General features: G+C 45.9%; 1 protein-coding gene across 1 annotated transcript; it reads left to right on the forward strand.

The window, feature by feature from the left end:
• The first annotated feature begins 14 nt into the window (after positions 1-14).
• LOC137438744 (ras-specific guanine nucleotide-releasing factor RalGPS1) lies at positions 15-22,423 on the forward strand. Its single transcript, XM_078769610.1, has 10 exons — positions 15-142; positions 347-485; positions 917-1,056; positions 10,155-10,209; positions 10,689-10,769; positions 11,489-11,600; positions 11,806-11,898; positions 12,044-12,149; positions 16,512-16,603; positions 19,516-22,423. Exons 2-10 carry the CDS (start codon positions 352-354, stop codon positions 19,543-19,545), a joined length of 843 nt encoding a protein of 280 aa, XP_078625736.1. The 5' UTR covers positions 15-142; positions 347-351; the 3' UTR covers positions 19,546-22,423.
• Positions 22,424-25,450: the final 3,027 nt, after the last annotated feature.

Below are 25,450 nucleotides of genomic sequence, written 5' to 3' on the forward strand. Positions count from 1 at the left end.
AATTATCAGTTTTTGCAATCTCCCTCTTGTTTCCATTTAGATTGGTGTTTTTTTCACTGCCCTGAATGCAGGCTCTCCCTCCAGCTCGAGCAGGCCAGCTCGGTCGTGCCGCGCATTACATCTCCGTACGAGAGCGTCACCGGTAATCTCATGCATGTGCTTTGTTATGCAGAAAATTGTTTTGTCACCTGTTGATTAATCTGCTGCTAAATTCCATCAGCTTCGAAAAAGTCTGTTGCCCTTCTCAAACGTTGAGTACCGAAGGCGCTGTTTATTTACTTGATTTTCAGATTTTACTTGATTGATTTACTTGATTTACAGAAGGCCCTTGCTATGTTGGGTGCAGGCTGCATGGAATTACCAACGTCCCCAGAGCAAGCTCACGACAGAGAGTTCTGCCGGCGTAGGGAGCGTCCGTCTACTCCGCCACCTTATTTTACGATCCACAGCTGCGGTCATCGTAAGAGTCACAGCTTAAGCTATGGGTGAGGTTCGGATGTTTTATCTCGTTTCACAGCATTGCCTTTATCATCCTTACATCCTTGTAGTAGCAATGTGCAGGTGTTTTTTTTGTTTGTTTAAGGTTGTAGGCAATCGGCAATAGGGGTATTGTTGTCCCGTGGCCTCCTAATGAGAATGTTTAATCTTTCTACACAAGCAGGTTGGACGGCTGGCTTTATTTCCTCTTTTAGACATCATTGGGTCTGTGATTTGGCAAATCTGATTCCACACTATAAGGAAACTGTTCCAAACTAAAAAGGAAATGCAATATTCAAACTAGTCCTGTCTCCCAGTAATTTGTCACATGTGTGACCCCTGCTAGCAGCGTGCCCAAGCAAAGCACTGAGCATTTGGTGTTTTTAATGGCGTTTCGTGATCTTAGCATCTGGTATCCCCTTTGCGTGCGTACATGCAGCATGGCATCATGCCGCTATGAAGCGGATTCTCGTAGCCTCACATTTCCACATGGCAAGGCACGGCACCTGCTGGATGATAGTCTTCTGGAAACGGGCAATGTGTCCAAGCAAAGCAGCCATGTCAATGGTATGGTCACAGGTATGTCTTGATCACCTTATAAATCCGAATATGAACACCGACCAAGTGTTGCATCTCGCTATTTTGTGAAAATTGTTTTTTCCTGTTAATATTTTAAATCGTGAACTTGTCAGCGAGACGGCAGGAGAAGCTTAGAGGTACAAACGCTCACCTTTGAACTCTCTAGAATGAGTTTGAATCCCGACCCAGCTGTAAACTCACTCTCACCCTGGTGTTTCACATGCAATCAATGTGCGCGCCATCCATCGGAAGTGCATGAAGCTAGAAGGCCCAGCTGCCAGTACTGGCGATTGGTGGATGTGGAAGATTCATCGGTGTCTTCCACGAAGATGAGGCGAGTTATCGCTGAAACCCTGAACAAATTTCGACCAAAGTTGAACGAGGTTGTTACATGTTTTACTTTTAGTGAATTTTCTCGTGCAATATAAGTAGAGATTAGCAACATCTATGTAACCAGGAATTGAGTTTGTGATCACTCGGGATAGCTCAAAGATCAAGTGCACTTTGCTAACTAGTTGGATTTTCCTAACGGGATGAAAACGGATTTCAGGCTTTTTGAAGTATTGTGCGTTGGATGAGTCGAGCAAATGTCAAATACGTGACACCGAGCAGAACATCTGCTCGGTGTCACGTATTTAAATAGAAAATAGAAATCCAGTTCTTATTGGCATTGTGGCCCATACTCGCAACACCGAGCACTGGCGGGCCAGGAAAAACAGTCGAGGCGGGAATCGCTTCCCCGAAAATCCTCGCAGATTCGAGGCCCATACCCTGACTGCACCGGCAAAGCTCAAGCGAGGTGCGAATCGTTCCTTCCAACCGCCGTGCCAAAGAAATGCTTGGCCTTTGCTGGCAGAAGTTTCACCATTTCGAAATGGCGTTATGACGAGGTGCCACCTTTGGTTTTGCATTTGATTTCTACTTCTGACAAGAGTTCTATTCACTTGTGTGCTACCAGTCTACACGTTGGTAATGCGCAGGTGTTTGCGAAATTTAAGTGTTAGTTTCCTTGTGTTTTGAGTAATTTAAAAAGACTACTACTTCTGCCTTCTCATCTTGAGCACAGATGGGAATGCAGCATTCCTCGAGCATATATCTTGCCCATTCGCATAAATCCTTCTCTCTCATGCTTGCCTGAATGTTTTAACTCTGACAAGGCTCTTCTTCCCTAAGGGGAGCTGCCAATCTAATATGCCGGTTATCATCAAGGTTCACATCTGGGTGGAATGGCTGATGTCTGTTTCCATCCTGTACTTCTTTGTATTCCTTTACTTTCACAACATTTCTCAAACTGCAGTGATATTGGTCGTTAGGGGCCCAGCGGTTATTTCGGACACAAAAGGGAAATGTCAGAAAATCGTCCTGGTCATCCCCCATCTCGTCACGGAGCTCTCAATCATGGGATATCAAGTTCAAATCACTTCAACTATTTATTTGTCTATTCTCTCCTTAAATGCAGTTATGATTAATCTAAATGTGCATTGGTGTCTCCTCACATCCCTGCCCTGCAGTCTTGTATTTGAGTGAACTGTACACGCTCCATATTGTTTTTCAAATACAGTGGGGCCTTTTTGCATTTCCTCATTGGGTAACAAACATGACTCGTTCAGCAATTTCGATGTTTCATAACGTTTTCATTCCACTTTCATCCATTCCTTCAAGAAATACAATAATAAACTCCATTTTAGAATCCCGGCTTGCTCTTCTACACTGCTGTTTATTCCTTTTACTTATTGGCATCATCCAGTCCTCAAGAGCTAAGACCATTTGTAATACTCTGACACACACACACACACACACACACACACACACACATACACACACACACACACACACACACACACACACACACACATTGGCCATCGTGGAGATAGACAAAGAAGGCTCTTTGGAATGGCTAAGAAGAGGTCAGCTCAACTGGGATGGAGAATGAATCATAATAAATGCCCATGATCAAGGACATGACACCATTGGATTTTAAAAGATGGCGGGACTGAGTCAGACGTGAAGTGTAGATTCTGCAAGACAGAAACAGAAAGTACTCGTCACCTACTCCAAAAAATATTGTCAGCACAACTTTACACACAACGGCACAACCCAACCCACCGTTTAGAGGCCATTTTTCCCCGCAAAGCGGGGGTTGTCCTTTTCGGGGACCGTGGTTGTTGTTTTTTGGTCCCCTTTTTGAAGCAATGTTTTACGGCCGGGTGCCCTTCCTGCCGCCAACCCTGTTTGTCGCCTTTTACGACGAGCAGGGAATTACCAGTGAACTGGTACTCAATTAGCCGACCTCGGAAGGATGACAGGCTGAGTCAACCCCCCTGGTGTTAATTCAGCGATCGACCGGGATTCGAACCCAGGATCCTTGGATCCTAAGCTGGCACCCTAGCCGCTAGCCCAACACCAACACCCACCAACACCAGGGCACAACAAAATAAGCAAAGTGATTCATTGGCATATCTGCAAAAATTTCAACTTCCCAGTTCCAGAAAACTCATGGAAACACGAACCAAGGGCAATAATTGAAAATGAGGACATCATGCTCACGTACGACCTGATGATTCCATCGAACGTGAACATGGAAAACAAAGCATTGTGTCCGGACCTTGTACTCAGGAACAAAAAGGTAAAGGCAGCATTGATGATTGAGATGTCAGTACCCAGCGAGTTTGGCCTAAACAACGCAGTAATCAAGAAAATTACCAAATAGGAGGACCTAAAAAATGAGGTCAAGAGATCTTGGAAGCTGAGGAACATGGAAATTGTACCAGTGATAATTGGAGCAACAGGAATGATGAAGAAGAACATCACTGAGATTTTGAAAACCTTCCCCGGGAATATTACCACAAATGAACCCACAACTGGAGGCAATCTTATGGCAATCTTATGGTTAAATTGCCAAAATCAAGACTCTCTGCTCACCTTCACTCTTTCATTCCTCTTTTCTCCCACCTCTGGAACAAACTCCCCCACTCCCTTCAATCCCACTCCTCCCTCCAGGTCTTTAAAACAGCTGTTCACCACCATCTCTTATCTTCCCCCATCCAAAACCTTGATCTGTTCTACCCCCGCTAATTTCACCCCAAATCCTCTTTTTTGAAATACCAACTTCTTTCCTGGAAGTCCTTGGTGTCCTTGTGTTTATACTTCTCCCCCCCCCCCCCCCCCCCCCTCCTTCCCACGCCGCCTTCCCCCAGGCCCTCTCCCTCCCACACATTCCCGATGTCCCTCACAAATGTGTTTATGTGCTTCCCCTTCTCTCCCCATCTTGTCTAACGCTCCCCTTTTTATACACTTTGTTTGTTTGTCTGTTTGATTTGTTTGTGTGATAAATGTTAGCTCTTTCACGAGCCTCGATTATGTACCAGGGTGTCCTAACACCTTAGCCCCCCCCCCCCCCTGCCCAGCCCAATGTAGAAGAGGTCGGGAGAAACCACGAATAGGGGAAAAAAGCTTTATTATTCGACATCTCTTGTGCACAGTTTCAAAGCTTTGCTTCAATATTTGGTGTGCCCACCGCCCGCCGACTGAACTGCCTCCAAACGCGCGGAGTAGGATTCCAAGAGAGACACAAACAAGTCACGATCGAACTCCATTTCTTCGAGGACGTTAGTCAATGCAGTGAGAAGCTCTTCCCTGGTGTTCTGGAGGCGTTGTTCAACTCTGTCCTTGAGTATCGCCCCCAAATGTTCACAGGCGTTGAGGTCAGGCGATGCTCCCGGCTACTCATCGTTTCCGAAAAAATCGACCTTGTTCGCCTTCAGAAGATTCTGGGTCGCCAGTGCGCTCATGCACGGGGCTCGGTCGTGCAGAAACGTGGTCTCCTTGATGCTGAGGACATTTTCTGGGTTCCGTAAGAACAGAATAACATGGCGGGTCAGCACAACGTCTCGGAGGTATTTGCCGTCCCATGATTGTCCTTGCTCTTTGATGACCCACATCAGCCTTTTCGCTGTGAACATCAAGAAGACGCCAACGCACCGTGCTGTCTTCGATTTCTCTCGAATCTTGAGTTCTTGTGGAATGTCATCATTGTGAAGAGCCCAAATTCTGTCGTTCTGGAAGTTGGGACATCGAGCCTCATAAATGAAAAATTCATCAGAAGGGGCCAGGAAAAGAAAATCATCAGAGGTCCACTCGCTCAAAAACTCACAAAACCACATTCGATCCTCGACGTTCTTCTCCATCAGCTTCGGTGCTGGAATTTGGTGAAAAGCCTTTGCGCCAATGGACTGAAGGAACCTGTGGATACTTGATAAGCTCTTCTTCTTCCCTCGAACCCGTTCAATCTCCTTTTGGAGCCCTCGAATGCTTTTCTTCTCCTTGGCAAGCGACTCAATGATGATATCCCTGCTTTCCTGAGACAAACATTGTGCTGTCTGTTTGGGCCGGCTGTCCATCTCGCAATCGAAGGATCACGGTTCCAATTGCGTTTGACGAAGTCCTCAGACCTGTTCAGGTACTTGGCAACCCAGGATCGGGATATGGTTCCCGGCATCTGATCCCTGGCGACTCGGAACGTGATAGCCATGATGCGGCATATCCACCTTTTCTTCTCGGATCACCCGATCACGACATCACTTCACAAAATCTGCAACAGAACAAGAAAGGCTCATTAGATCATTATGAAATTTGGTATTTGAGATGTCAAATGAATGATCCTTCCCGCCATTGTGCAGTGGCGACCCAGTAGACCTGGACAGGTGGGGGGGGGGGGGGGGGGGGGGGGCGGGGCCAAGTGTGTGGGACACCCTGCATACAAAAAAAAAAAAAAAAAATCCGGGATTCAGTGACGATCCTGAAAAGAACCCTCGGAACAAAACTCTGAAAAAGTTGAACAGCTTGGGCCATGAATTGTGATCCTTACCGAAGAGGAGGTGGATACTTTGGGGCCTGGGAGGACTCACTTCCACCTCCTGAAATCCGCAAATAGAGATAACAATCAATGACACACACACACACACACAACCCCCCCCCCCCCCCACACACACACACACACACACACACACACACACACACACACACACACCATGTAAAAGGCAAAAAATCTCTCACTCTCTCACTCTCTCACTCTCTCACTCTCACTCTCTCACTCACCTTTTTAAAGTTACAAACTCCAAAATTGGGGTACAAAGATCTTCATCCAAGTCCTAATACACACAACAACAACATGCATTTTAAAGGCCATTTTCCCTGCTAGAGCGGGGGTTAGCCATCCAAGTCCTAATAATAGAAATATAACCTGATTAAACAAATAGCACACAAAAAAATCCTCTACTTTTTCATTTATTTATTGAGCAAAATGATCCAACATTCAATTTCTCTGTTGGAAAGGTATGTGTTTCAGGAAGGACAACCATGACTGCAACACTCCACCGATCTGGGCTTTATGGCAGAGTAGCCAGACGGAAGGCTCTCCTCAGTGAAAGACACATGATAGCCCGCTTGGAGTTTGCAAAAAAGCACCTAAAGGACTCTCAGACTGTGAGAAACAAGATTCTGTGGTCTGATGAAACCAAGATTGAGCTGTTTGGCTTCCGTTTGCCACTCTGCCATAAAGCCCAGATCGGTGGAGTGTTGCAGTGATGGTTGTCCTTCTGGAAGTTTCTCCCATCTCCACACATGATCTCTGGAGCTCAGCCAGAGTGACCATCGGGTTCTTGGTCACCTCTGTTACCAAGGCCCTTCTCCCCCGATTGCTCAGTTTGGCCGGGCGGCAGCTCTAGGAAGAGTCCTGGTTGTTCCAAACTTCTTCCATTTAAGAATTATGGAGGCCACTGTGCTCTTGGGAACCTTCAATGCAGCAGAAATTTTTATATAAGGCTTCCCCAGATCTGTGCCTCGACACAATCCTGTCTCTGAGCTCTGCAGACAGTTCCTTCGACCTCATGGCTTGGTTTTTGCTCTGATATACAGATCATTCAATGTACATTGATCAATGTACATTGTCAGCTGTGAGACCTTATATGGACAGGTGTGTGCCTTTCCAAATCATGTCCGATCAATTGAATTTACCACAGGTTGACTCCAATCAAGGTGTAAAAACATCTCATAGATGATCAAGAGAAATGGGAGGCACCTGAGCTAAATTTCAAGTGTCATAGCAAAGGGTCTGAATACTTATGTCAATGTGATATTTCAGTTTTTCTTTTTAATAAATTTGCAAAACTTCCTAAAATCCTGTTTTCCTCTGTCTTTATGGGGTATTGACTATTGAGTGTAGATTGATGAGGGAAAAAAATGAATTTAAACTATTTCAGCATAAGGCTGCAACATAACAAAATGTGAAAAAAGTGAAGGGGTATGAATACTGTTGCGGTTCTGAGAAATGTACATATTGGTTAATAAAGGTTAAAGGTTTGCCCCCATAGTTAGTCCACATGCAACACGTAGGCCACCTTAGAACATTAGTTATGTCATAGTATGTGTAAGAGTAGGCCATTCCCAATAGTGATACCTGCGTTGTGTAAAGAAATAAATAAGAGTAGGTCCCATTCATTTTGCGGCCCACCCTCCAAATCTACCTCGTTGGGCAGCATCCAGTCTGCGCCCCATTTTTGCTATTGCCCTCGCATTGTGATGCTCAAAACAGCCAAATGCCACAAGGTAGGCCTGAAAAGGGGGAGGAGCGCGAGGTCGGGGTGTGGCCGCGTCAAGGGCGGAGCCGGTAAGAGCCAACGACCAACCAGGGCTCAGGTGGAATGGCGTGAGGGGTGTGGTCAAAGCGCGGCTGGCAAATTCCAGAGGGTTCGCTGGGTGGCGCTATATAAAAGCGCACGCAAAGCCTTTCGAAAGGACTTACGCAACAGCGCTCGTGCAAGAGGACTGGAGGATATACGCGCTTTGCAACAGGACTCGTGAGGGAAGCCAAGCATTGGCATGAAACAGGACTGACGCAACTGCAATCGTTGTTTGAAGGACCTCGTGCGAAAGGACTTGAGGATATTCGCGCATTACAAAGGACTTGCACAATTTGCACGTTGCATAAGGACTCGTGAGGGAAGCCAAGCCTTGGAATTGTTGTGTGAAGGACTTATGCGCTGGTAGCAAGAGGTGAAGAGAACTCTCGTGCGAAAGAATTGATAAGGACTGAAGGAATATACGCGCTTTGCAAGAGGACTGTTCAGGAGGCCTCGTGAGGCAAACGCATCAAGCAGCGCGTTCGAGTGCATTTATTACATATGCGACCGTGGTCGCCAGTAACCGCCAGCCTACCTTTCGCCGCATTCCACCCTATAATTGTCCGATCCGCGCCAACGACACGCGGGGAGCGCCTGCCGTCGGTCCTATCATCTACACCGCCATACGAGTCGGGGACCCGGAGGACGAGCTGTGGACGCCATCCCTGGACCCTCGACCCTTGACCATCTACATCCCCGTGTGAGTGTGTCTGTGTGTGCTGGCCCGTTTGTCTTGGGGATAAGTTAAGACTGTTCTTAAGGCTGCATTGTGTGTTCTTCTTCTTTACTGTACATAGTGTAATAAACCAATCTGTTCTTCCTTTTCCTCTTGATTCGACCGTTTTAGTGATTTCTCCATTGGGTAAACGTGGCACCATTAGGAACCGCTTAGAATCGGGTCTAGTCATTGTTAACGGCTCGGATCACGGATCGCTACCGCTCGGCATTCCCATCTAAAACCGTGGTTCAGGCGGGAGTTATTTCCTTGCTTCCTGGGCGGTGTTAGTAATTAGGTAATAAGAATTCGGCTTACAACCCTATTTAACGCCGTCCGGAAGGAACGTCATAGCTACGGATCCCGTCGGCTAGTCAAAGACAAGGGGACTAACCCCCCCTTGGAAAAGGGGAAAGGCCGACGAGGAGATCTGCAACAATACTTTCTGAATGCACTGTATAATAGGCTAATGCTGTCTCTATGTCTGTCTGTCTGGAGATATACATGTACTGTTTGAACGTTGGTTGCATCATGTCTATTAATTATGTACTATGGGATTGTATCTTTCGAACCTTTAGACTGCTGAGGTCCCTTGAACCTTTGAAGACCCTCAAGATCCTGAAGACCCAAAATACCACAATCATCCCAAAAAGTCCCGAAGCCCCTTAAATTCCCCAAAGACCCAAAATACCCCAGAGACCCTAAAAGAGCCAGAGGACCCAAAATATTCTGAAGACCCTTAAATGCCCAAAGACCCAAAATACTCAAGACCCCAAATACCTGGCGTACACAACAGACCCTCAAAGACCCAAAATGCTCAAAAGACACAGTCCTCAAAATACCCCAAAGATCCAGAGGACCCAAAGGACCCCCAAAGACCTTTCAGATCCAAAAGACCCCGAGGAATTTCCATGGGCCCCTGCCATTATGATGCCAAAGGACATTCCTCTCAAACTCCATGAATATTCCACACTGTATTGCAAACTAATTCCCCTACAACAGCCCGGTGGGAATCGAGTTATCTGCTCATTTTGTATATATATATTATGCTCCACTACAGATGGGTGGTTGCAACACACAAATACCTGATGGTGATGGAGCAGATTGATGTGTCCTTGTGCCATCTATTTGGCTTTGTAGGTTATATATATATATATATATATATATATATATATATATATATATATATATATACACACACACACACACACACACACACACACACACACACACACACACACACACACAGACACATACACACGTATTCCTGTTTAGGACTCACTTGCATATATAAATGTTCTGGAAAATCACTTGCCAAGTGGAGCACCCACTACAGTTTCCTTGTCAAGGGTGACCACCTGGGTCTGACATGTGGATCAACCTGCATTCTGCTTTTCCATGGAAACTTTACCACTAAGACTGACCCTTGATTTCAAATTATTGTTCTGTTGCCAAAACGGTTTATAATAAATAGCATAATTATATTTGATTGTTTAACAGAAGTTTATGTTGCTGGCTACATTGGAGGGTGCTGTGGTTACTGTGGTACAGTATTGTGCTGCAGCTGGTTGCTGTGGGTGGCATCATTGCCCGCGAGGCGCTGTGGCCCCTCACCCGGACAGGCTGTGCCTGCGAGGAGCCATGACTCTTCACCTGCTTGGGCTGCTTAAAGTGTTAACTTCACTTGTTTTCATCCCAAACAGGTAGCAGTGAAGGATCATCACACAGTGAGGAGACTCCATGGCCACAGTTTGAAAGGTAAGAAATGGCCTTCACGGTTAAAAGTGCAAAACATTTTATTTTCCACAATCCCGATCTCTATTGACCTCATTCTGAGTTGTCCAATGTTTTAACCACATTTCCATAACCACCACTTTGGCTAAATATTGCTTTCTGGTCCGCGAGCACAGCTGCTTTTGAGACATTGGAATTGGTTCTCGGCAGTGGTTTCAACTATGCTTTTTTTGGCGTTTTGTAATGCAGTACTGTATTTGATATAGTTTTTATTCCATTCCATTATTTTTCTTGGACTGTAGCTACTTGCTGGATCAACCCTTGTGTGCAGGGACCCTCCGCTTTGGCTTTTGTTAGATTGATGGAATTTCCCACGGGCCTCAGCACATTATATAACCTGTCTTGCTGAAATTGGGGAAGGCGGAGATGTTTGTTACGAATTCTCTCCTTTTTCTTTGCACCCACCTTTGCCTTGACCGCCGTCCTTCCCACCATTCATCCAGGGTACAGGTGTATGCCTCCCTGGGCCCCTTGGCCAGGTTTAAGGGCTGCGGAATCTTTCGTGGACGGTATGCCTACGGAAGGTACAACTTCACCCGTGTGCTAAACCGCACTCTGCTAACCGGCCTTCTGCCCATTCATTCCTGGTGTTTGATGAAGGTGGTGGGCACAATCGATCTTGACTGTACAGGGTGCTAGAAATCCGATTAAGTTTCCAGAAAACCGCTTTGATTGAAGCTAACATTGGAGGCCTCCCAAACTCGAGCGCAATGTCCCGGATGGTTTGGGTAAACCGGATTGGCTTGTTTCCATGATGGTATTCTTTTCGGTGAAACAAAAGGTCTTTTTTCTTTATTTTATCATGCCTCCCATGTTGGCAGCTTTGCATGGCCTATTCCTAATTCAATTGCACTTCCTTATGGAATCTGATTTGTCCTCGACCCCTCCTTCCTCTCCCCCACTCCCCCTTCCGCAACACACTTGTTTACCCGATTCCCTACCATGCTTTTCCTTTGATCAATCATCCTGTTTTGATGTGAATGTAGAAAGAATAAGGTGGTTGCACTTTAACCCAACGGAATGTTGAATCGCTCCTGTTTTTGCTTTTCTTTATCACAAGTTGTTTTGGTTTATGGCACCCACTCCTTTACCTCGTTTCTTTGCTTCCTCCTCCACACTATCTACCCATGTCCTTTCCCTTGTGTTTATTATTCCCTTTTGCTATTTGTTGTCCTTCCTGCAATAAGCTCATGCTTTTATATATTTTTCTTCACATCCTTCCCTCCACCTCCACCCATGCAAGTTCCCCGAACAACCCAATGCGTTCTGACCACCCAAATACCGCCGGAGGGAGCTCGACGTGGGAGGGTGTCCTCAAGCGTAAAACTGCAATGAAGGACGGTCGGAAACCTATGGTATGGTGCTTGCCACTGCTGTGTTTGGCATACAAGACATTAAGGATATTTTTGGGGTGGGGAGGGGGGGGGGGGAGGGGGGGAAGGGACACCTTCAAGTCGACAAAGCGTCGAGCTCTGAGATTTGAAACCACCTTGGCTTAAATCGACAATACAGTACGTGATACATGATGCAGAGGTGCAATGTGCTTGGCCGTGTGTGCAGGTTTCTACGTGGACTCGGTACTGGGTTGTGCTTTCTGGATCGCTGCTGATTCACTATGCTGGCAAGGCCTTGAAACCAAGTGAAAGGAAACATGTAGGACTTCATCATCTCCATTGGTGTAATGTCGATGTCCTTTCCATTGCCCCATGTTTAGCCATTAATATTTGCTTTTCCATAAGTTTATGTACTCCGCCCCCCACCCCCCTTTGTGCCCACCTTCCCCATTTCATCTTCTCAGTTCAAGTCGGCACCATGCAAGGTCGTTTCAGTTGTGGGATGGATGGTTTTTATGCCAGATGATGCAGAACATCCCAATGTATTTCAACTGACGGACTCTGATCGGGGTACGTTGGTTAATTACATGTGAATGGATGGGAGGGTTGTTTGAAAGAGGAACAACTGAAATAAATGAGTGAGATGATCTTTGCTAACATATCTGATGAGATCCACTCTTGCATTGCCCCAACCCCACCCACCCCCCACACTCTTAAGATATTCTCTCGTGTGTATTGTCAAATTATCGTGTTTAAATCCCCTCCCCTTTTCTCCCCTTATTACCCTCGCCAGAGGAGAGGGTATTGCATTTGAGTCCGTTTGTTTCTGTCTGTCTGTCTGTTGATCTTTTTGTTTGTCCACACAGAATAAATATGACTTTCTCTGCAACCGTTGGTCCGATTGACAGGAAATTTTCACCGTAGGTGCAACTCCACCTGTATAATTTTTACGGCGTAACCCATAGGGCAAAGCCATCTAGAACAGTGTTTGTCCGTCCGTCTGTCTGTCTGTATGTATGTATGTATGTATGTATGTATGTATGTATGTAGGTTTGTCCCCTCAAACGTATACCAATCAGAGCTGAGGATCTGGTCACATGACAGGGTGATGTGATTACGGCTGATGTCATTACGGCGGTAAGGCGGCTGACTCTCCACGCACCGCCATTTTGATTTATATGCCGTTCAAGCTGAACATATCGCTGAATGTATCACAATCGCCATGCTCTACCTTTACGTTTTTCATTCAGTGTGAAACACAAACAAACCGATTGTTAGAATGACCATCAAATATTGAAAGCATCGTGTTACGTCTCTTCCAACAAAACGGTACGTACCCAACCCTTGTGGGGTATAATCTAGATTACAGTAGATCTTCCCTCGGTTCTGTAAACTAGCAACGGTACCCGCCCTATGGGCGGGGCTTCAATTGGGAGGCCCAAATGAAAAGGCTAAATATCAGAAATTGAAGGCTTTTTTTCTTTTAAACGATTTATATAAACATCCGTTAAATCTCGATCGGTGCAGCCGTTTGTGCGGCACCCGGGAAAATAACGTCATGCGGGAGCAAGTATCAGCAGGATGTGGCACTGTGGCAGTGTGGGAGTGCACATTTCTGATCCTCCTTCATGCCGAAGTAGCCCACCACTTCTCCAAGCATTCCGCTCTTCAGATCCGCCATGAGAGATTTAAGCTTGATACTGAAGCATCTAAAGGCTAAGGTGGTTACTGAAGACTTCCGAGGTCGGCAAATTTGAGTACCAGCTTGCTGGGATGAATGATCACGGTGTGTACCCCGATTCATAATAGGCACACCGTATCCATGCGCATCGTAAGAGGCGACTAAGGGTTGGCGTCAGGAAGGGCATCCGGCCATAAAAACATTGCCTCAAACAGGGAACCATGATTGTCATGGGGCCCGCAAGGCTAACCCCCTCTCTAGCGGGGAAAATGGCCTTAAAACGATCATTCATTCATTTTTTTCATTCACTGAAGACGCATGCAGTTAGTCCTCCCGATGTCGTATGTACTCCCGATACGTGTTTCCTTCATTGTAAAAACTACCAAATTAACAGTTAAAAGGATTTTGAGCCGATAGGTGTTACGGCCTTGGCAAGATCGATGGAGACAGCGATCTGTTAGCGTATACACCGCCCAAATAGCTATGTGGAATTCTCTCATGTAGAGATTAAATAGTTGTTTGAACTTTGGCTGAGGTCATTATCTACTTTTAATGTTTATATACGAATGATGTTTAATGATGTTTATATTGGTTTTGGGTCGTCCTTTCCGCATATCTCGTGGGATTGTAAGTTGGAGAGACGGCCGTGATGGCGGGGAGGGGGTTGTTTTTTTTTTGTTTTTTTTTTTGGGTTTTTTGGGGGTTTTTTTTGTCTACTGAATCGAGACTCGTGAAAGAGCTAACATTTATTTCACAAACAAATCAACCAGACAAACAAAATATACAAAAAGAGGGAGCGGAAGACAAGATGGGGAGAGAAGGGGAAGCACACAACCACAACATTTGAGAGCAGGGAGAAGTGTGGGAGGGAGAGGGCTTGTGGGCAGGAGGCGTGGGAAGGGGGGGGGGGGGGTGGGAGAAGTATAAAACACAAGGGGACCGAAATTAGCGGGGGTAGAAAAGATCAAGGTTTTGGATGGGGAAGGATAAGAGATGATGGTGAACAGCTGTTTTAAAGACCTGGAGGGTGGAGTGGGATTGAAGAGAGTGAGGGAGTTTGTTCCAGAGGCGGGAGAAAAGAGGAATGAAGGAGTGAAGGTGAGCAGAAAGTCTTGATTTTGGCAGTTTAACCATAAGAGGGTTGCAGGCAGATCTTGTGCGACCTGTAGGAATATTTGGGGGACAGAGCCCAGAGAGGGCTGGGGGGGGGGCAAGGCCAGAGAGGAGTCGGTAGAAGACGGAAAGACCACCAACCTGCCTGCGGTGAGTGAGTGAAAGGCCCTTGGAGTTAGCTTCATCGCGGGAGATTCCAATGATTCTGAACGCTTTGGTTTCAACAGCGTGAAGACGGGCTAGGTGTGAGGCAGGAGCACCAGACCAGAGGGGAGAGCAGTATTCCATTGAGCTGCGGATGAAAGCCTTGTATGTGGTGAGGCGCTCAGGTGTGTCAAGGAAGGACTTCGCACGACCGAGGATGCCCAGTCGGCAACTGGCTTTGGAGGCCAGATTGGAGGTTGGAATTCTCTCAAGCAGGGATTCAACCCGTGTCCTTATAAAAGGTCTTTGTCCGAGGTCACCGAGTCCGATTGGTGCAGCCGTTTGTGCGGCACCCGGTGCAGCCGATTGGTGCATACGTGGACTCCCACACTGCCACATCCTGCTGATACTTGCTCCCGCATGACGTTATTTTCCCGGGTGCCGCACAAACGGCCACACCGATCGAGATTTAACAGATGTTTATATAAATCGTTTAAAAGAAAAAAACCCTTCAATTTCTGATATTTAGTTTTTTCATTTGGGCCTCCCAATTGAAGCCCCGCCCATAGGGCGGGTACCGTTGCTAGTCGTCACAATGGAAACATCGTCACAATGAACATTATGCGAACGCGAATGTTATCTGGGAGTCCAAACCTGAGAATGCTGGAGACCAAAGCTGAAATTCGAAAAACTAAATAGCCTATTTTACTCCTGGAGATACCAGGATTACCCACCCAAAATATTGTTGCGATCGGTTCAGCCAATTTTGCGGTACCTTTGAACGGACAGACGGATGGACAGACGGACATTTGGTGAATTATAGTAAGATAAAACTTACCTCACGGATGTCGGCATTCCTCCAAATTTCTTTTTTAATGTTATGAACAGCATTAGCGACTGTTTAAAAAGATAATCATGTGTGTTTGTGTTTCATAATATTTTACAAGCCCGGCTACGCCGCTGTTAGACTTTAGGTCTTGTTTAATGATAATTATGATGTCATAGGTCACGTGGTACGGGCGCCATCTTGGAAAAACGAAAAACCTTGCACCTCTAAATCTCCGAAAGCGCTGAATAGAAAAAATTGAGACATGGCTCATTGTAAAGAACTCTCCATGGGGAATAAAATATGTTAATGATGATGTCTTAGGTGCCTCCATTATGACGTCATAATTCGACAAGTACAAAACTTTATCCGATCAAGATTAAATTTATTGAACATCATCTGGGGATAAATTGGTGGAGAGAAAAAAATGATGACGTCATCGGTCACGTGGTTCGGCCGCCATATTTGTTTTTACACAATAGCTTTAAAAAGAACTGAAAACACGTCTTGGCGAGGGTCTGCAATCTCTGATTGCACTTTCTAGTTTATTGTACGTTTCCTTCTCTCTGTCCCAACATCCTTCTTTTTAACTTCTACTCCCTTCTCCATATATCTCTGAGTCTCTCCATTTATTCCTCTTTTTCTACTGCTCTAGCTCCCTTCCATAATCCTCACGACCCCCTCCCGGACTCTCCTCCATGCCACCTTCCCTGCCCCGGGCTATACTCCAGGCTCTGCTCCCACCACCCCTGGACTCTCCCTTCCCACAAGTTCTCCTCACCGCCACCTCCCCCACCCAAATGGCTCTCCTACCTGCCATCTCCCATGCCCCCAGGCTCTCCTCCCTGCGACCTCCCCTGCCCCGGGCTTTTCTCCCCACCACCACTCCCTTGAGCCCTCCTCCCCGCCACCACTCGCTCTGGCTCTCCTCCACGCCACCACTCCCCCGGGCTTTCCTTCACGCCACGACCTCCCCCCCCCCCCCTCCCCCTGCTCTCCTCCCCGCTCGCTGGACTCTTCCCTCCAACCTGCTTTCTGGACTCTTCCCTTTTCACTCTCTCCCACTCCCCACCAAATTCAGCATTTGCATGCATACCTCACTTGGCATTTGACCATCCATTAGCTCTTTCAAGACCCCTGTTCCAGCCTCTATTACGTTGCCTTGCAGGAAACTCGTACAAGTATCAGGCCGATTCACGGCCTTCGGCTGTCACGTGGTGCAAACATCTGGACGTGGCCTGCAAGAGCCATAGGACGCAGGTGGGAAAGATGTTTAATCAAAGCACAGCGTGCCATGATAACCAAAGAAGAGTACGTTTTTGTTAAAGTTTCTTCAGTCTGGTCTGAGATCACATGTGTGAGTTTGCGAAGCAAACAAACGTCTTTTATCTTAAGATAACGTTGTGTTGGCTTTGAGAGAAGTGTCCACATCCAGTCTGTCACGTGCCTGATGTCAGGCTAGTCGAGGGTGATGCGCTCATGAGCAACGGAATACCGATTAGAATTTACAATTTATTTTGTAAGAAAGTTAGCTGGTGGAGGGAGAGGCGGTTGTGGGGTTGGGGTAGAGCCGGTGAGGTATGGGTAAGTGGGGTTGGGGTAGGATGCTTGGGCCGGTGCAGATGATGGGTGGTGGGTCGAGGGTGGGTTGAGTGGTGGAGGAAAGCATGTAGAAAGTGGCTGATTTACAATTTAATGTATCCATACATGTCACGTGACAGGTGAGTGATTAACATCTATCAAACGTACACACAACTCTCTTGCCGGGATTCTATTTTTTTAACTTTCACTCTCCAATCATTCCCACTCTGTTACCATGAAACCTTGAGACAATCTTTTGGCAAAAGTGTCATTCTTGCTGGGAGGCCTGAAAGATAAACTTGCAACGTGACTGCCAACAAGTCATCTTCCTCGTACATCGGCATTGCTTGAAAGTACTTGTATTTTCAAGAGGACGAGCTTTTGCTGAGATTCACATTCATCCTGATCGTTCCTCCAGCTGTCCTCCACGGCTTCCATACCTTTGGTGTGTGAAGAGTTTATCACTTTCTCGACGACTTGACAGATGGACACCGAACATACGTTCTTTGAGGTTCACAACAAGCATTTGTCTTTGGGACTTCTCCTCGTCATCTTCCTCTATCTCTGTACCTTCCTCCTCCTCCTTGGAGCGTTTGACTGGACAAACCAGATGCGTCAGAGACCCGACAGTTTCTTAGCTCAGGTTGTCAGAGTTTGTACAGGTTTTCTTCTCCTGACTTTAATGGCACACCGTGGTCAGCCACACTCCCCTTAAGCTTAAATGATGGTCGTAAATATCATTAATTACCTCTGCCAATGAAGGTGGATGGAGGTTATGTTTTCACCCCTGTCTGTCTGTCTCTGTTTGTTAGTTGCGAAAATCGAAGATTTTTCAAGTCTATTGGTTGGTCTTGTGCGTTATTCTGTCTGTTTATTTGTCAAACGCCTACAGGTCACAATTTTAAACCGATCTTCACGAAACTTCACCAGATGGTAGAGTTGGTCTCGCAAGGCAAGGGAAGAAAAGCTATTGATTTTGAGGTCAAAGGTCATCTTGAGGTCAAATTTCTAAAATTGTTATTTTTCATCTGATTGACTTGAAAATTGAACGGCATTTGTATATTGAGTCACTAAATTGGGAAACAAACTATTTTTGAGGTCAAAAGGTCAAAGGTCAATTCAAGGTCAAACTTCCACAATCTTCAATTGTCATCTGAAACATCAATTTTCATTCAATTGACCTGAGCTTTGATTAAGATCATCGATTTTAATCTCAAAGAAATGGACAAGTTCATGTATCCATGGCAACTTTCTTATTGTGGGGAGGGTGGATTTTGCAAGTATTGTGCTCTGTATGACATCTCGTTTGTTTGTTTGTCTGTGAACAAGATATCTCAAAAGTTGTGGATGGATTCGGACGAAATTTGTGGAGAGGTAGTGTATGTGACGGACGAAATTTTGGGATTTTGGTGCCGGATCCGGATCTGGATCTGGATCAGGATCAGAGAATTTTTAAAGCGATTCTTCACCATTGAGAGATTGGCAAAAAATGATAAAAATCAAGATATCTAAAAAAAAAAAATTGTGGATGGATTCAGACGAAACATGGTGGACAGGTTGGGTGTTCGACAAGGATGAATTGATTCGATTTTCGTAAAGATTCTAATCTGGATTAGACGATTTAAAAAAAAAAAAATTGATTCTTAACCATTGAGTGATAGGGCCAAAACCTATATGTAGCATGATATCACAAAACGTTGTGGACGAATTATGACAAAACATGGTGGATGAGTTGGCTAAGTGACAAGAACAAGCCATTAGCTTCAGGTTCAGGTCTGAATCCAGATCAGGCCTATCAGTGGGATAAAAAAAAATAAAAAAACCACCTTTAGAGGCCATTTTTCCCCGCAAAGCGGGGGTTGGCCTTTTTCGGGAACCGTGGTTGTTGTTGTTTTTTTGGTCCCCTTTTTGAAGCAATGTTTTTACGGCCGGATGCCCTTCCTGACGCCAACCCTTTTTGCCGCCTTTAACGACAAACAGTCGACTATCAGTGGGATACAAAACATAAATAAACTGTTCAGCCAGGTGGAGGTATGCGCTCTACCAAGTGCCATTCTAGTTGAAGATTGAACGTTTTCTTCTTCTCTAACCAATTTCACTCCCTGGTGGATGTCGCGATGGTGTCGGGGTGGACTCTTCGAACCTATCCAAACCGCATGAAACCATCAAACGTCGGATCTTGTTTGCCTGACTTTCCACGATTACCATCACGGGACTTTGCCACCCAATGTCCTCAACACAAACACATATGTCTTGTTCATCCATAGCATCCATCCATCTCCAGTATGTTTTTATTTATTTATTAATCCTCCCCAAAATTGCTTACCTTGAGAACACTTGTCCTAACTTTGCACGCTCCTGCTTTTCCTTACAAACCGTCTCGAAACATCTTTATGCTTTTCTTTGTAGCTTGTAACGAATATCGAGTCCATCTATTACGCATTTTGCTCTTGTACATCTCCGGCCGTCATTGGTCTTCCAAAGCTGCTATTTATTTATTTATTTTGGTGTTGTGCAGACCCAACAAAAACAACTCATTCATATTTTCTATTGATGTATTAATTTTTTTTCCTTTCCTCCTCCGCTTTCAGGTCCCCGCGAACCTCATGACCTTTGAGTAGTGCTTGAAAGCGGACATCTGGAAGGGACTGAAGATTTGCAGGCCAGAGACTTGTGGCACGCCATCCCATGGTGGCAGCAAGTCGGGTGTGAACGTTTGAGGTGAAGACGTTTGGCCTTCAACACGTCTGTGCATCAACTAGACATCTCCTCAAACGATGAAGTTTCATAACGTCATGTTTGGGACCACGAGGAACTTGACTAAATCTTGCTCGACATTATTTATTATTTTTCTTAAAACACACTTTGACCAGAGCCCACGGACTTCCTGTGCTCTTCCCAACATCTCCCCGAACAATGCTCTTATCCAAAGGGGTCTTCGTTGTCCGTTTTGGCAGTCACCGTTCCATCTTGGGATTGCACTTTGGATGTGTGCCTCCTGATGGATCATCATTTGGTACTTGGCTCTCTTTGTGGGAGTCTCAGGACCAAATCCGTTTTACTACGATGCCACGGGGAGTAATCGATGTTATATTTCCCATGGAGCTAAAGTCATGGGAGTCATTCTTTTTATGGAGGACGATGTCTGCATTTCGGTATCCTTCACCCGGTGTCGTTGGCAATGCGCATGCCTGATGTTCCATCTTTTTTACCACTAAATCAATGAGGTGATGGTACGTTGTGATGTAAAAGGCTGTTGAACACTGCAACACTGCAACACTTCAATCGTGAAGGAGAGGACACCGTTTTATTGGTGTTTTTATTTTTTTTCAAACCAGCTGGACCTGTATCCCACCTGTCATTGTGATCTCCATGTATTTGCATTTGCAGATGATTGTTAACACTAACGGCGAGATGTTCGAACCTGCACTTTCCTTTATGTTGAGGCTCAAGCTCTCATGTCCACATCGGCATGGCCTTGTCCTACCATTTGCGTGCGTGCGTGCACGCCTGCACAGGTATGCTGTTGTCACTGCCTTAGGTTTGGATGAAATTTAATGGGTTTGAGGAGGGATGAAACGTGGGGAATGTAATAAATCTGAAGTTGCTTTTGGGGAGGACATCATTGGAAATGGGTCAGGTTTTGATCGTTTTTAGCAGATATTGAGAAACCGCAACGGAACGACTGGGAACCACCACCGTCCTGGCCCGTTGCGACCTCGTCCTTTTTTTGAGGCGCGTTTCATTCATTTATCACGCGGAGCAGTGTTCTCGTCATATTCGCTCGTCGAGCTTCCTGTCGTGTCTTTTTGGTGACATTCCACCACGTCTTGATGGTCGTTTCGCGCAGGAGTGAATGTTCCGGGGCATCTCATCGCCGTAGGTTATTGCCCGGCTTGGCAGCTTTGTTGGGGGGAGGGGGACGTGAAACGCACACAAAACGAGGTTCCTTTTTCTCTGGTACTTTCCAGCAATTTGCCTTTCTTTGGTACTCGTTAACCGATGGATTTCTGATCACGTGGGCCGATCGACCTCCTCGTCGCTCAACTTTATGCTGTTCTGTGCTGTTTGTGAGTCGTTGCTGTTGCTGTCCCATTTGTTTCCTTCCCATTCCCATTTCCTGTCCCATTTTTGAGCTTTGGTCGTTGTTCTGTTCTGTCCAGTTTGTTGTATGGAATGTGAAAGCACTTTGTTTTGATGTTGACCGAACCAGGCCTTGGCCGTTTGGAGTTACGAATGATTTCCACACAATCATTTACCTTTGTTTGTCCATCTGTCTACGCACTGTCTCCATGTCCGCCAAACTCCACCTCTTAATCTTATTTTATTATTGCACTAAAGAGAAATCACCACTAGTTAACCGAGGGTTAGGGGGACGTTTATGAGCAGTGTAAATGCCACTTTAACCGTGACCGCTTGTGCTGATTGATCAAATGTTGATCGCCTCGGGTACGTTGCATGGATGTTTTGAAGGTCGTGCTGAATTGGTCCATTACACTCTTTCAGACGTGTACAGTCTTACTCCCCTGTTTTAACCTTTCGATCATCGTGTGTTCCACGGCCGTGCAATGCCGCATCACGACCAGACGGAGTCTTCTTCCTCTTCTTCTTATCTGGGACCATAACCCAATTTCATTTTGTAACCCGTGACGTCGCACTACTATTGTCTGGCGTTTGAGCAAAGGCTCCATTGCAACGGTGAGCGGTCCAAGACGACGTCTCTCATCTCACGGACCTGTTGCTTTTGCTGCGCAATGGATCCTTTTTTTAAAGTATTCTTGTTAACTGTGTGCAACGCGGTCTTTTACAACATCCATCTTTTAAATATTCCTCATATTCCTCATTTGTGGAACCTCCTTCCATCGATGCCACAGTTTGTTGCTTTCACAACTGTTTGTGCAACGACTGTTTTTGGAGGGTGGGACGTGGTTGGGCTGTGATTGGAGGTTGCTTATTGTCCATGGTCGTGAAAGCTTTGACCGACCACCCGCTTGTGATTGACCACAATGTATTTACCTCGCTATGGAATGAACTGAGCGACAACCTTGCGATTGTGACCACTTTTACTTTTGTCGTTTTGGTCGCTCCCAAAAGCATTTTGCTGTATTTGACTGTAAAATAGACAAGACTGTGCCATAACCGATTGCCTTGACTTGTAAGATCGGCCATCGATACATACATCCCAGAATTGCACTGTTTTGGGGAAAAAACAAACAAACCCGGGCCAGGAGATTAAGTCGATTGAGCTCCTTCGTGAATTCCATACTTAGTTTACCTGCGTTGGACTGTGCTGTGAATTTTTACACCACCTAACACCACCCTCCCTGTCCGTCTTGCTTACTTGACGTTACATCTCCCCTGCCCCCCCCCCCCTCGCACCACCACCCCATGTGGTGTTTGTGTGGTTTGCATCCCTTGGGGGGTTTGCAACCACTGTGTGAATTGTAAGTAATGTTTTTAAAGACAGTGCCTTGTAAATAAAATTGACTAGTGACCTGATTTTGAAGTTTTTTTTCCCCTCCCATTGTAAGAATACCCTGACCAGTGTGCACAAGTGTGAGGCTCGTGGAGGAACTTGTATAGGTTGTACTTGAGGCAAGGACATTTGGAGACTTTCGATAAAAATCGAGTGTGGTTGCCCTTTGTAGCTGAAAATGGCCGTTCGCAGGTGTCATTTGAACACCTGGGTTTGTGAATTTGCTTGTAGTTGTCGTGAAGGAGCTCCTCTTGCACACCAACCACACTCTAAGAAGCAAGCAGAATTTTAAAAAATTGCAGATCACTTGCTACCTGCAGTCCAGGCAAAATCTGTTTAGGGTTCTTGAGGGCCTACTCTTCACAAAAGACACCTTGATATCTTGAATATTGTCACGTGATTCCCCAGGTGAACACCACAGGGATCATGAATGGCCAATAGTGAGCTTTAACTCTGAGACGTTGATCAAATGCGGATTTTTATCATATGCGCCGGAGGAAGAAAGGGGAGGGGAGGAAGCTGAAGCGTTTAACTGAGCGATCCCGCAGGGCAGTCTTCAACCTGCAAAAAATAACTCGAAACGAAACCGGATTTAAAATGTACAGAAAATAATGAAGGGGTTTATTAAACAAAATGCCGGGACAAAGAAAAGCGCGATGGAGCGCTCCCTCACCAGACTTAGAAACACAGATGAAGAGAAGGATAACCTGGAAAATAAAAACGTGTGGTTATTTGCACTTAGCTCAATCGGCTTGAACCTCGTCGGGGTCTGCGAACGGGTTTGGGGCGCTGGTAGCGTTGCGCGCGTTGGCGTGAAACAGGCCTCACTAGGCCTCGATGAAGGCCTCCCGAGCGTTCGTCCACGTGCCGTTTCTGCCTGGCAAAACTGCAGCTCTCCGTCTGCGGCTCTTCCTCCTCACATCAGACGAACAGGGGAACGAGGATACGATGCCGGCCCACAACTGCTTTTGTCAGAACCGAGGTCCAGAATGTCAAGACAGGGGGGAGAATCGTCAGCGCTCAACCGGCTTTTGCCAGAGTCTGATTCCAAAAAAAAAGGGCAAGATGTCGGTCAGCCCATTCTTTTATAGGCCGTCTTGTGACATCATCGGCGCTTCTCCACCAATCAGAGCGCCGCTTCTTGCTTGCCCTTCCGTCACCAATCGGCGAGTCCCTTCCTAACCCGGCCTTCCCATTGGTCAACTCCCGCCCAATCACTGTCCCTCTGGGCGTGGATCTCGGCCTGCCTGAGCTATGTGTGCCTGCCAGGCGTGATTGTCAGCCCAAGTGCTTGATGCCTGGCTTCCGGTTGGTTTTTATTGTTATTTAGTGTAGTTTGCTTTTAATGGGCACTTCCTGCACTCGTGTCTATTGCGGTGCCATAAGGGGCAAAGGATAAATCACCAAGGGTAAGACGTACAAGGGATAATTTATGCTTATTCCCTAAGCTAGTTAACATGCCCCGCCCCCTTGTGACGGGGACAGATATACAACTTATCCGACATCCGGGCTAAACAGCTTCTCTACTTATTACATGGTGGTGGTTCTTCTTCTTCACGACAGTCGGAGCATGATAGCTACACAACTCTACCTGGTCTAAAGTATCTCTACCCCACCGACATAACAATATCCTCACGAGCTAAGCCTGGCAAATAGGACAACCAGCTTAATGACCATCCGAGGGATGGCTCACTCGGTGATGTAACACCTTGCCGAGAGAGCCACCAATAGGATGGTTCATAGTTTAATTGGGAATCAAACCCAGATTTGTCGGCTCAACAGGTGAGTGTGCTACTTCCGTACCTTCCTGTTGGCCTACAAGGGAACCCTAAATATGATTTGAATGTTGAACTTCGTGCTCAGATGGTAACTTCAAACTGGCCAAATTGAATTCCTACATCAATGTGAGAAATGTTTCATTGATGTCTACTTTTGATTGAAAGCAGGCATGATATTTTGGAGAGAAACTTGTCCACACTATCCATTTTGTAATGCTCTAAACTCTGCATTTCCTTGGGACCAAAGCATCGTGTTTGGACAAAAAATATCCACTTCAGTGTGCATATGGGAAAGCAGTGAAGAGCATGAGGTTCAAGCTTTCATTACCTCAGCCATCACAGGTGCATGGAGGTTGTTTTCAGGTGTGATTTGAATGTTGAACGTTTCAGTTTTCAGGTGTTTCAGGTTTCAGGTACAGGTGTATGGAGGTTGTTTTCACCACTGTCTGTCGATCTGTCTGATCAGGACATCTCAAACAATTATGGACGGGTTCAGGCAAAACTTGGTGGAAATGTTAGGTAGGTGACAAAAACACGCTTATTACCTTTGGTTCAGGTATGGGTGTGGATCCAGCCTGTCGGTGGGATACAAGTCTTAAAATGCTCAGCCTGTCATCCTTCAGTGGTCAGCAAATTCAGAACCAGCTGACTGGTCACAAGGGGCACTGCATCAGCAACACAGCAGCGCTTCCAGAAAATGATGTAACCAGCAACCACAAGCTGCATACCATATAATAATGATTACCATAATGTCCTTTCGTTCATTCATCATCAACCATCCTACATCATCATCCTATTTGGAAGTAAATGAGGCAATGAAATCTATCACAAAAATGTAACTTCGACCCGATAGCATTCATGCTAAATGTATTTACAACTGGAAAGAGCAATCAGATATTGCAGACCATCGCCAGCATGTATTTTCAGTGGTTTCTAAGGCTTTTGTGTGAAAACAAATATGGCGGCAGAACCTCGTGGCCGATGACGTCATCATTTTTTTTTTCTCCACCAATTTACCCCGAGATGATGCTCAAGAAATTTCATCTTCATCAGATGAGGTTTTGTACTTGTCGAATTATGACGTCATAATAGAGGCACCTATGACATCAATAAACATATTTTATTCCCTGTGGATGGTTCTTTACAATGAGCCATGTCTCAATTTTTTTCTATGCAGCACTTTCGGAGATATGGAGGTGCAAAAATTTTCGGTTTTTCCAAGATGACGGCCATACCACGTGACCTATAGCATCATAATTATCATGTTGAAGT

The sequence above is a fragment of the Myxine glutinosa genome, unplaced genomic scaffold, assembly GCF_964187855.1.
Source record: "Myxine glutinosa unplaced genomic scaffold, kmMyxGlut1.1 SCAFFOLD_3410, whole genome shotgun sequence".
Lineage (NCBI taxonomy): Eukaryota > Metazoa > Chordata > Myxini > Myxiniformes > Myxinidae > Myxine > Myxine glutinosa.